Source organism: Typha angustifolia, chromosome 4 (assembly GCF_048772165.1).
Source record: "Typha angustifolia cultivar Huaian chromosome 4, ASM4877216v1, whole genome shotgun sequence".
NCBI lineage: Eukaryota > Viridiplantae > Streptophyta > Magnoliopsida > Poales > Typhaceae > Typha > Typha angustifolia.
Genome location: NC_133242.1, coordinates 211,445 through 222,920, shown reverse-complemented (window position 1 = coordinate 222,920; position 11,476 = coordinate 211,445). Strand labels below are relative to the sequence as shown.

Here is an 11,476-nt window from a genome sequence, read left to right as displayed (position 1 = left end):
TCTTCAAAACTGCGCTCCCTCAAAGTTCTGGCCGAACTGCCAGTTCGCCGGAGCAACATCATCGGACTCCACCATCCTCCCGTCGCTTGCCGTCACCTGGAACGACAAGCCCTGCCCGACGATCTGCACGTTGGTCTGCCAGTTCTGCCCCCAGTTCCTCGTCATCGCGATCCACCCCGTCTTCTCCCCCTTCACCGCCACCGCCGTGACGTCCCCGGCCCCAGCGACATTGTACACCAAGACGAGAATCCAGTACGGGTTTCCCTTGATCTCGAACCGCATCCCGCCCTTTTTAACGCAGGGCACGCGGCGGAACTGCACCGGGACGATGCCGGCGTGGTAGCCCTTGACGATCTTGACGAACATGGGCATGGAGAGGTCGAAGTGCTTGAGAGGGGTGTTGCACCACCCGCCGTCGTCGTTGGGCTTGGAGTAGTTCGGCGGGCAGAAGTTGGTGGCTGTGATGGTGATGCTGCCCGGCGCGCACCATTCCTGGTCGTCGTAGCATTGGAGCTCGTAGCAGGCGCCGCAGATGAGCCCGCTGTTGAAGAGGGCGGTGCTCAGCGCCGCCGTCTCGAGGCCGTAGCCTTGCTTAAAGAGGTCGCCATAGCCGCATGCTCCTTCTGCATGATATAGTTAAAAGATATCTTTTTGGAAAAAAAAAAAAGAAGAAAAATTGAACTGATTGTTACATCTTCAATGTAAATTAAGGACAAAATCTCCTTATAAAATTGTAAGAGAGACACTCACGCATAGTCTCTCCTCCAGACATATCCCCATAGAAGGTGGCGTGCGCCGTATCCCAATCTTGAGCCATTGCTCTAAGCGCCATGGCAGCCATTGTTACTGCTAAGACATAGAAGAACACGTTCGTATCCATCTTCGCCACCCTCGGACTTCTTTCGATCGAATTTCTGCTGCTTTATTGTGTAACGTAGACGAAGCCAGATGATATTTCTAGGCAGTGCGTGGCATTGGATAGAAAGTTGGCAAAGTAGGCAAGTTCATGCCATTTATGTCCAGCGATTGGGATTTAAGATGAATTTGTAGGACCATTACCTTTTCATTTATTGTAATAGAGCCTGTCTTATACTAATTAACTCGCTAATTTGGGATTTCTGATAACCATTCTAATTTTTCTTTTAATTATTCAAGAGCTCAAATACTAAGTATGAGTTGGACAAAATGTTAACCCCCAGTTGATAAAAAAAATATTTATATTTTATCAAGTTTTTACTGAATATACAAAGTTATCCTATCTAAACTCTGTGCCGTCGAGCTTTTTACTTAAAGCCATTGTAATGCCGAGCTACTTCTTTAAGTCAACACATCGTTGAGCAATTAAGTAAAACCGAGCCCAGCCACCAAATCAAGAAATCATCAACAACCAACAATTTGTCCATAACAAATTTATTCAGAGTTGGCTTTAAATTTATGACCTCCCAAACCATTATACTTGTATATTACAGCAAAGAATTAATTCCTACTAGCATATATCTTTTGTGAATTAATTGACACACCACTGTCATCTATTCAAGCCATTCAAAATGTTCATTTACTGCCGTTGAAATCTCGCAGTACTCTGCTTTCCGCGTTCCTTGGAATATAACGATTGCAGTGTTTGATTGAAATATGCGACATAAAGATAACTATTCTGTTGTGCTAATAAATTTAAAATGCAAAAATTGGAAACTCATAGTTGCACGCCATTTCGTTACCCTCTTCTAGGAGTGAAAATAATTTCCCCTTTGTTGAGGTTTTCAGTGCAAATTATGCGAGAGGAGAGTAATAACAACGAAGAATTCCGCAGACGTTGCCTATGTTTGTCAGGATCTGAAGCGGCTCGGAAAATATAATCTTCGGCGACTTGTTTGCTACGTTACCGCGGCGGCAATTTACTATTTTAGCCATTTGAGACTCGGTGGCAATAGAGCAATTACGTCAAACTCTGACGTCAATAAATATCCGCTGCTATTTTCTCCTCCCGGCTTTCCGACTTCCCTCGTCGTCTTTCCCTCTCTAGGGTTTCAACTCGATCGGTTCGGAGCTACTCTCCGAAGTACTCAATTTCACAATGTTTAAGGTATTCGATATCCGATCCCTAATCCTCTAAATTCTTACGCGTAATCTGGATAATTTTTCGATTTCGAGCTGATATTAGCATCCACGATGACTTCAGAATAGTGATTTCATTAGCCATTCTATTTGTAGGTAAAGAAGACGTCGTATGGTGCTTCTAATGAGCAAGGTAAGGTTTTCCTTCTGATATTAATTCTTTAGTAGATTATATGACAAGCGGCATGTGATACGTCGAGAGCTGATGGAGTGTGGTAGTGCTTCTTCAGCAGAGCATCGTTTTGTTAAAGGCTCAGAGATATTTGTTGGTGGTCTGCCCCGTACTGTGACGGAAAGCATGATCAGAGAGGTCTGCTTATATCCACACCATGCGCCTTTGTTCTCCTTTGCTATTTTCTTAGTGAACAGATTCAAGGAGAAATTATCACATATGTAGCTTAGCAGAAAATTACTTGTTAGAATGTGATCATTTGTTCTTCTTTTCCTTTTCAAATTGTTTTCTATTTTTGGTTAGATATGATCATTTTTGAAGAGAGGAGATGCCATAAAGTAATGGAGGAGGAGAAAAAGATAATTTTGGTTTATTTGAAGGATCCAAAATTAAAATATAATCTACTGATATATTCAAGAGATTTGGATGAGAAATCAAACATTCTGAAATTATTTTTATTAAAAAAGGAAAGGAATTTTACACTGAACAAGAAAGCAAGCTGTGATGAGTTCAGAATTGAATGAGATTTGGTTTCCCAAGGGAAGACGTGTTTCTGATTTATACAACAAACAAAGTTTGTAGACTTGTAGTGACCCAAGGTGGATTTCAGCCAAATTCTATCATTTAGGCCTGGAAATCAGCAATTTTGCCATTTTAGAAAAGTTTTATTTTGCTTATATCTTACGGTGTAGAACTCGGAATTTGATTTCATTTGTTTCAGTTTCTTAGTTTACCTCAAACTAGGATTTTGAGTCTGGATCAAAACTGTCCATCAATGGAATGTTTGTCTTTTTGTCGGATTAGGTTTTTTTGAGTCTTTTGTTAGCCTATAAATAGTCCAATAGGCGTGTGGCCAAAGGGAATTTTTTAGTTTTGTTTATTTTCGTAAGGAAAATTTGAGTCTCTTCTCAATCTTCCGATTTTTGTGTTTCTCCAAAAGTTGATGCGAATAAAAAATTAAGGAAGAACTTCCCTCCATTATTTGTGCACAAATCGATGGACTGAGGTAATCTATTTCTTCTTCCATGCTTTTTTGCACTAAAGTAACCCTGGAATTTAGTTATTAGATCGTACGTTATGTTGGAAGTGTTAGATTTAGTTGTTCAAGGCCATTAGCAATGGGAAATCATGTTATCCTTTACAAATTTATGAGGAAAATGTTGCATTTTTAGGCTTTGCTGACTTCTAGTACATTTCATGGAACACTGAATGTGGCATTTATTATAGACTAAACATTGACTTTTTGATATGGAAAAGAAGTGTATATGCTGTTCATAAGTAATTATTATCTTTTGTTTCTGCACACACCTTACCCTTCTAGCTGCAAACAGTTGAATCTAGAAATTAATGTGGTCCTGCTAAGCTTGTGATGAATTTGATACCAAAAGGGCAATTCATTTAGTTGCACTGTTTATCAATATGCGGCAGAATGGTTTACATTCTTTTCTTTACGATATTTTGCAGCTGTTTTCTCCTTGTGGAGAGATCATTGAAGTACGAATGATGAAGGACCAGAGTGGTAATTCAAAGGTCTGACCTCCCTTTCTCTTCATTTGGAGGTTATGGCCAACTGTTAAGATACTTATTATTTGGGATCTTTTCAGGGATTTTGTTTTGTGCGTTTCATGACTAAGGAGGCCGCTTTGCAAGCTCAAAAGGAAAAGAACAGAGTCATGGTAAAGAATATTAATCTTAGTTGTCACCCTTGTGTATTACCTAATTGTTGTTTCTATTGGTGCAAGTATGTACTATGGTGTAGAGTCTATAGACATGTTTATGTGGGTGGAGCTTGCATTATTAGTTTCATTGTTATTGTCATCTCAATTCGAACTTTGTATATGTTTCTTTGTGAACAATAGACTATTCTCATGCAACTTTTTATTGTTAGAAGGATTTATTTTCTCTGCACCAAACCTTCTCTGGACACCTAGACACCTTCTTAGGATGATAGTTTATTGTCAGAATAGTGGCCGCCTTTTCCCAGTACCACGTACAGTTGTAGCATTAGAAGTGAAAGTTGGCTGGCAATTGGTTTTAACATTTCGTGAAAATGTTTAAGATTGACATCAATACTTGGGTTGAGATTTTTCGTGTAGTGTGTAGGTGATAACCTTTGAAATTTCATCATGTAGTTTGTGTTTTGGAGTTCATTATATTCTAGTTATAATTTTGTATACTGACCTCTTTCAGCTCCAAGGAAAGAATATAGGTGTGGCTCTTTCGTCAGATCAAGATTCCTTATTCTTTGGAAATCTTCGGAAAGGTAAGGTAGTTGTATAATATTTTTGTCACACATTCATGAATGCGTCCACAATATATTAGGTTGACATCTCTAATTTATCCATTGCTTTGTTAAAATAGGGCATTTACATCAATCATCCATTAACAATAGGATTTCCTTGAGACAAGTCCAAGGTCCCATATAGGATAATTTACTTTGTTATACAGACGTATTCTAAATGAAGGCTACGGAGGTTTATCCTATGATTCCATGAGCTTCAATAAATCAACATTGTAGATTCCTTTAAGCATCATATATCTTCTTTAAGTATTGTGGTTGGACTAGGGGTGAAAACGGGTCAGATTAACTCTGCCCTGACCCGCTATTTGACTAGATTCGGATTGGATTTGAATAAAAATTTCTATGTGATCCGAATACGGACTTAGATACAAGCAGGATTTTTGAAAAAGAAAAACGGATACAGATTCAGGTACGGGTAAAAAACCTGAATACAGATACGGATATAGGTTGAATATAATTTTTCGGACACGAAAATCGGACATCTGTATAGTTGCATCTTTTTGAATGGTTTACAATTTTTAGTTCGTTTATTTAAATGATGAATATTAATATTGTTACTAATATGTGCTATATATTATTTCTAGAGATTGATTTTGCTAAATTTATATGTATTTGACATGCAAAAAAATTATTTATTTTGAAACTCTTAATATTTTATGTTAATTGCCTCCAAAAGAAATATCATAATTCATTTAAAATTCGATTCGCATTAATCAATCCTCTATTCGAAAATTATCTAATCCGTATCCGTTTAGTTAGGATATGATTTTAAATTTTGCTATTCGTTCAATACTCGTATCTAAATTTATATTCAGACCTAAAATATGAATCCAAATATAGGTTGAGCATTATTCAGTTCGTATTCGATCCATCTTCATCCCTAGGATGAACCTTGCTTTCTATTAAAAGGCTTCAAAACCAGTTCACACAGTTATCATGTCATGTCAGATACTGGAAACTTTTAAATAGCTTAATGCAGCACAACTTTTAACCTTGTACCAACTTCTATGACAAACGCTTCTTGGTTATGATATGGATACTGTATGTCATTAATAAAACTCTTAGCATCTACTTACTACATTTTATTGTTTTGTTTGTTAATATATTCTAGAATGGTGCTCAGAAGAATTTGATAAGTTGGTGCGCCAGGTACACATTTCAGTTGTTACACTTAGAATTATCAAACTTGTCTTTAAGCACCTCTGCTTCTTGTATTTGCAGGCATTTCAAGATGTTTTATCTGTAGAGCTTGCAATGCCTTCAAGCTCTGAAAATTCTTCTGCTGGAAGAAAGCAACTGAACCGAGGATTTGCTTTTGTCCGATTCTCTTCTCATGCAGTGAGAATGTTGACCTTGTTTAGTTTATCTTTCTCTTATTTGGTTGATTTACATATTGTCGTTTGTCTTCATTACTTCTTGCAATTTGCTTACGGATGCATGTGAAGTGGTTTTTTATATCATTCACCTCTGCTGTTTGGTAATTCTTAACGATGATTTCATTGTTTTTGTGGTTGACTCACATATTGGTTTATCTTGCAGGTCTCCACCAATCTCACACTATCTACTCATAAATTTATATCTTGATGCACTTATATCAGTCAAACCTTTTTACAACATTTTATTTGATTTCCACTTGTGCAAACTTTGAGCATTGCCCTTGTAATTTTCTTGTCAGTATTGATTGTAAGTTTGTAACATTGGAGAGAGGGAGGGAGAGAGGGAGGGCATGTTTGGATAGAAAAAGAATTCTATAGGAGTCTGTGGGATTTAGATTTTCCTTAGGAAATTCCAGAGGGATAGGAAACATTTTCTATTTGGGTGTTTGAAAAGCATTTCACAGAAAAGTTTCTGTTGGAACTAGCTCTCTCCTAAGTGGGGAAAAGAATAAGTATGACCTTATGTCGTTTTCCTATGCTACTTCCTCACTCTTTTCTTTCTCCCTTCCCCTTCCCCATTTCTCTCTCTCTCCCTCCTCCTCCCCTCTCACCACCCTATTATCTCCTCCTCCTCTCGCCACCACGTCCGCACATATCCTCCTCCTCATCCCCCTCCATCTCCCTTCTCTCTATTTTTTCCTCTAAAATTTCCCCGAATACCTAAACAAAAAAAATTGAGTCAATCCTAAGAGGATCATATATGATCCTTTAGTTGCACTTTTTTATTCCGACATGTTAAAACTCTTATTGAAAATTTTGCCAATGTACCCAAACAGGCCCTAAGATCAAACATATTCCTTGACCTTGTGTTTCTAATTGTTCTCACAGTTGATTTTTATTATGTCCAGAATTATAATTTGCCATAGCACGTCGTTACGTGTTTGCTTCAGTCCATCATGACTTAGATCTAAAAGACGGGAAGCAAGTGTATCTATAAGATTATGATGGAATTACTTCTAATTAAGTCAGTTGCAGCTAATCGCTAATCGTGATATTTATCACTATGATTGCATCAATCTTCCCCATCTATCATATCATCTTGGGAACCACTTGTAAAAATCAATAATCTGCCAAGTAGATCATAGACCTTTGATCTTCTCCTCTTGAAAATATCAATCACAGGATGCTGCACGTGCATATCGCATTGGGTCAAAATCAGACTTTCTGCTTGGTGGGTTGCATCCCTCAATAGACTGGGCTGAAGAGCCTGAGATTGATCCAGAAGAGATGGCAAAGGTAATGGATGGTTATTTTTCTGTTGGGATATAAAGATACATATGTAACTGATGTTACATTGATTTATAATCTCACTTTATTCTTCTTCACCTCTATTCCAGATCAAGACTGCTTTTGTTGGAAATTTACCAACAAGTTCTGATGAAGAGTATTTGAAGAAACTCTTTGAACCACTTGGAAAGGTGAATCAGTGCTTAACAAATACAAGTTAGTGCTAGGTTGCTAGGTTCTAAAGCAAAGTTTTTATCAACCGTGCTATTCTTTTTCTCTTAGGTGGAGAGGGTAGCATTATCAAGAAAGGGTCATTTTCCAGTTGGATTTGTTCACTTTGCCAAGCGTTCAGTAAGTGTTGCTGTGTTCCATTCATGAAACTCATCAACACATATTTTTGCTTTCTTTGCATCTTATGTGCCCTATAATCATATCTTCCTTTATTGATCTGAACTGAACTAAGAAGAGAAGCAGTTCTATTTATTTTGCTTGTGGTGATTATGGCATAAAAAGCCTACTGATGGTATCACTCTTGCCAATAGATGTAAGATAAATATGTGTAAAATTCATCTAAACGTTAAATATTTTGTCTGACTGCCATCTTGTGCAGTTCCAATTTTTTTCTCTTCTTATGTGACATCAGTGGTGCACAAATCATGTTTTGGAATTTTTAGGTTTTTCTTTTGACAGGACCTAGATAATGCAATCAAGGAAATGGATGGGAAAACAATACAAGGACCCCATAGAGGCCCAAGTTTTAAGATCCAGGCATGTCATGGAATAGTAACCTCTGAAATTATCTCTGGAGCTGCTCTTGTCATTACTTCGAAATTTTGTATTTACTTCTGCTAGTTTTAGTATAATTTGCAGAATCACCTGGGTATGATTTATTTCATTGTAGGTGTCAGTTGCTAGACCTGCGGAAAAGGACAGGAAGCGTGTCCGTGATGAGGCCAAAAGTGAACCAGGAAATAAATCCAAAGATCCACCTGATTATTCTTATGAGAGTCATGTTCATAATTCATTGGATCGGCAAACAAAAGCACCAAGACTTGCTAATATGGTAGTGTCCACTATTTTCTGCATGATCACTCTTGCATCTTCTTTCTTTAAAAGGATGCGAATTGACAAACTAGTTTTAATCAAGACCATGTTGCAAGGGGTAAAATGAATGAAAACAAGCCTCTACGATCTAATTGTAGTTATTCATGATTGGGAGTGTCAATGGGCTGCATCGGCCTGAGCAACCTAATAGCCAGCCTAATGTTTATTTTGTGCCTGGAAAAGGTATTGTTTCAGCCTGAAGAAGATAGGGCAAGATCCTAACTGGGAATTCCCTGAAAAAACTACAGTTGCCTGAACCTGGCCCACTCCAAAAGATTGCTTATTTTCCTCCCAACCAATTCTTCAAGTGAGAATTTAATGAAAGAAAACCTAGACAAGGGCTTACTATATGAATCTCAATATAATTGTTTCTCTACTGTCATGCCCTCTATTTTGAAGCTTCATCTAGAATTGAGATCCTGTCTTATCTTGGTCCATCCGGGGCTCACATGGCACCTATGCAGATCAAGGGAAGTAGCATAGCAGTACTGTTTTCTTATGTTGCTTGGATACAAAAAGAAGCATCATCCTGCAAATAGTTACTGTTACATCCAAGCTTTTACTCCCAATTATGTGGGTTGTCTACAATTCTACATGCTGTGAAATGTCACTTTTCACTTCATTTTTCTAGCATTCCTTAGATATCATGTAGTTATATTCTGAATTATAAATAATCTCCAATTATTTGCTTTGGTTATATTTTCTTTTGTAGTCTGTTTTCTTTAATTGGAGTATCATAGTTTACCGGTCATCATCATCTTATTTGGGGGATGGGAAATTATGAATGCTATAAAATATCTTTAGTAGCTCAAATTCTCTCTCTCTCTCATCCTTTTTTGGGTCCCTGTGTTGTTTAGGTGCCTGCCTCTGCAGATCCATATGAAACAGCTGTTTTATCATTACCTTCAGCAGTAAAAGAACGCTTGCTTCAAGTATTGCGTCTTGGAATTGCTACTCGATATGATGTAAGCTATGCTAATTAACATTAGTGTCCCTTCTATAACTTTTCTTTAACGCGTTCTTAATCAACATAGTAGGCAATGAAAGAGAAATGTTGGGAAGAAGTCCTACTTGTAGAAAAGCAATATGATGCATACTGTCATTGGAATGAATCAGGCCACCTATTGCTCGTCTGAAGCATTTCCCCCCTTCTTTCTTATAGTATTTCTTGTTAATTTATTATGCAGAAAGCCTTGCAACCATTATTCTTTCATTTGTTTCATCGATGAATCTATTTCACTCTTTGGCAGGTTGATATCCATTGCATTACTAGTCTCAAGGAGCTTCCAGAATCAGCTGCTATAGCAGTCCTTGATCAGGTTTGTAATTTTCATGCACATAGTTGTGTGAATTCCATTCTCTGATTCAACCTCTTCATCATTCTTCTTGGATGTGGTTTGCAGTTCATATTATCAGGTAGATACAAACTTGATAAAGGAGCATACTTTTCTTCTTTGGTTGCTAAGGTTTATTTGACATTTCCTATTGTTCTTGAACTCTCTTTACCCTCGCTTGTGTTTTATTTATTTATTTTTCATTGAAGATCCTCTCTTTTGTCATTTGCAGCACCATATGGACAAATTTGCTTTCGGAGGGAACCCATCACTCCTCCCAAGAAGTAATTATATAGCCAAGGATTCTGCACTGCTTAATTTAGGAGCCCCGCATCATGGGCAAGGAATTGATCATACTTCTGCTAGGTCAGTATACATTTGCTTGGACTGTCACGTCATTATTTATTTATCAGGTCTTTTTGCAACCTTTTCTAATTTTTAATTTTAACTTACATCAGTTTCTTCTATTAAAGAGTTTCTTCCAGTTCTTTACTCGGTATTTAGAGTTAATCATTCTTTGCATTTTCTTATCATTTTTCTTTTCATGGACAGTCTCCCATCTCATATGAATTTTCATTTTGTAGCCTGCCATTTTAGTTGATCACCCTGCTTAGTTATTTTTACTCTCTATCTAATGTTAGTGTTGCACAAAGACAACTGGCGAGCTCGTTGAGTCATATAACAAGTCGCATAATTCTCTTCATGCTATCCAGTCTAGTAGTTCAGTAGAACTCCTTTCTAATTCAATGTTAATCTCTTGTAAAGTATTTGTTGAAAAATTCGTATATTTTCTGTCAATTATTCACTTGGTATCTTTGTCGCCAATTTCATGCATTTTCTATCAATTATTCACTTGGTATCTTTCTAAAGAGCCTCTTGCTGCAGTTGGTGAACTGTTAGATTGCATTGGGAACTTTATGAGAGACATCTAACTTGTTTGCAGGTACAGCAGCTATAGCTCCTCCCCAGGTGTACATCCCTATACTTATTCACTCCGTGATGATCCCCTCTTGTCCCAATCAAGTGGTACAAAATTGGGAGAAACCACATCCTCGTATGGAAAGCTACATCCATCCTTCATGGACTATAAGATCGGCAACAGATCCGATTCTCAGTTTACATCCTCCGCTGAACGCCCTGCTGAACGTCCTCGAATCAAGTTGGATCTATTCGCCGAACGCCCTGCTGAACGTCCTCAAATCAAGTTCGATCCATTCTCCGAACGCCCTGCAGAACGTCCTCGAATCAAGTTTGATCCATTCACCGGACAACCATATAGGTTTGATCCTTTCACAGGTGAACCTTTATAGCTGATGACAGGTCAGGTCGTCAAGCCTGTTCTTATTAGATCGGCAGAGACCATAGGGACATGACTGATGTTTATCCTCTTGAGTAACGAATACCTCATGAGTTTTTTTTTTAGTGATTATTTGTAGCGAGACAGCCGGTGTTGTAATATTATGTTGTTTGAAGACCATATAACAACTTATAAATATGCTTGTTTATTTTGGGTGAGTTTGTAGGCTAATTATGAATTATACATAGGGGCTAATCTTTCTCCAAAACAAATAAATAGATTATATTATGAGCTCAATACATCAAAAAACAGGCACATAATATGCAATCTATATTTTTAATTTTTTTCACAGAAAAATTTACGTTCACACGCATTCAAACTCGAGATTACGGATTAATACATCATCACCATGCAAAGAATACATATATATATATAATTTTTAATTTTACCATTTTTTCAGTATTTTGAGAGACGACAGCCAAAATGGGC

General features: G+C 37.5%; 2 protein-coding genes across 5 annotated transcripts; one reads left to right on the top strand and one right to left on the bottom strand.

Annotated features, from left to right (window-relative positions):
- Positions 1–3: 3 nt before the first annotated feature.
- On the bottom strand, positions 4–841 carry LOC140759053 (expansin-A2-like). The gene is made up of 2 exons (XM_073095517.1): positions 751–841; positions 4–623 (listed from the first exon to the last, which is right to left on the bottom strand). Exons 1-2 carry the CDS (start codon positions 839–841, stop codon positions 4–6), a joined length of 711 nt encoding a protein of 236 aa, XP_072951618.1.
- A 1,085-nt stretch (positions 842–1,926) lies between these two features.
- LOC140758869 (uncharacterized) lies at positions 1,927–11,205 on the top strand. Of its 4 annotated transcripts, none has more exons than XR_012104167.1 (18): positions 1,927–2,083; positions 2,212–2,248; positions 2,346–2,425; positions 3,752–3,817; positions 3,892–3,963; positions 4,478–4,550; positions 5,701–5,738; positions 5,811–5,927; positions 7,148–7,261; positions 7,363–7,443; positions 7,535–7,603; positions 7,943–8,020; positions 8,154–8,315; positions 9,214–9,321; positions 9,607–9,675; positions 9,760–9,772; positions 9,923–10,056; positions 10,634–10,773. XR_012104167.1 is itself a non-coding variant. In XM_073095246.1 (18 exons), exons 1-18 carry the CDS (start codon positions 2,075–2,077, stop codon positions 10,998–11,000), a joined length of 1,737 nt encoding a protein of 578 aa, XP_072951347.1. In that variant the 5' UTR covers positions 1,935–2,074; the 3' UTR covers positions 11,001–11,205. The 4 variants fall into 4 exon arrangements, 3 of the variants coding, with proteins under 3 accessions (XP_072951349.1, XP_072951347.1, XP_072951348.1); XM_073095246.1 differs by having other exon boundaries at positions 1,935–2,083; positions 9,760–9,822; positions 10,634–11,205; XM_073095247.1 differs by having other exon boundaries at positions 1,936–2,083; positions 2,349–2,425; positions 9,760–9,822; positions 10,634–11,205.
- The last annotated feature ends 271 nt before the right edge of the window (positions 11,206–11,476 follow it).

What these genes read in the sequence shown, in the direction of transcription:
- LOC140759053 (XM_073095517.1), bottom strand. Translation starts at nt 841, where the DNA reads ATGGCTGCCATGGCGCTTAGAGCAATGGCTCAAGATTGGGATACGGCG. An exon ending in GTCTGGAGGAGAGACTATGC is followed by an intron (nt 624 to 750) that starts GTGAGTGTCTCT and finishes TATATCATGCAG; the next exon opens with AAGGAGCATGCGGCTATGGC.
- LOC140758869 (XM_073095246.1), top strand. An exon ending in ATCCAGAAGAGATGGCAAAG is followed by an intron (nt 7,262 to 7,362) that starts GTAATGGATGGT and finishes CCTCTATTCCAG; the next exon opens with ATCAAGACTGCTTTTGTTGG. An exon ending in ATTGATCATACTTCTGCTAG is followed by an intron (nt 10,057 to 10,633) that starts GTCAGTATACAT and finishes ACTTGTTTGCAG; the next exon opens with GTACAGCAGCTATAGCTCCT.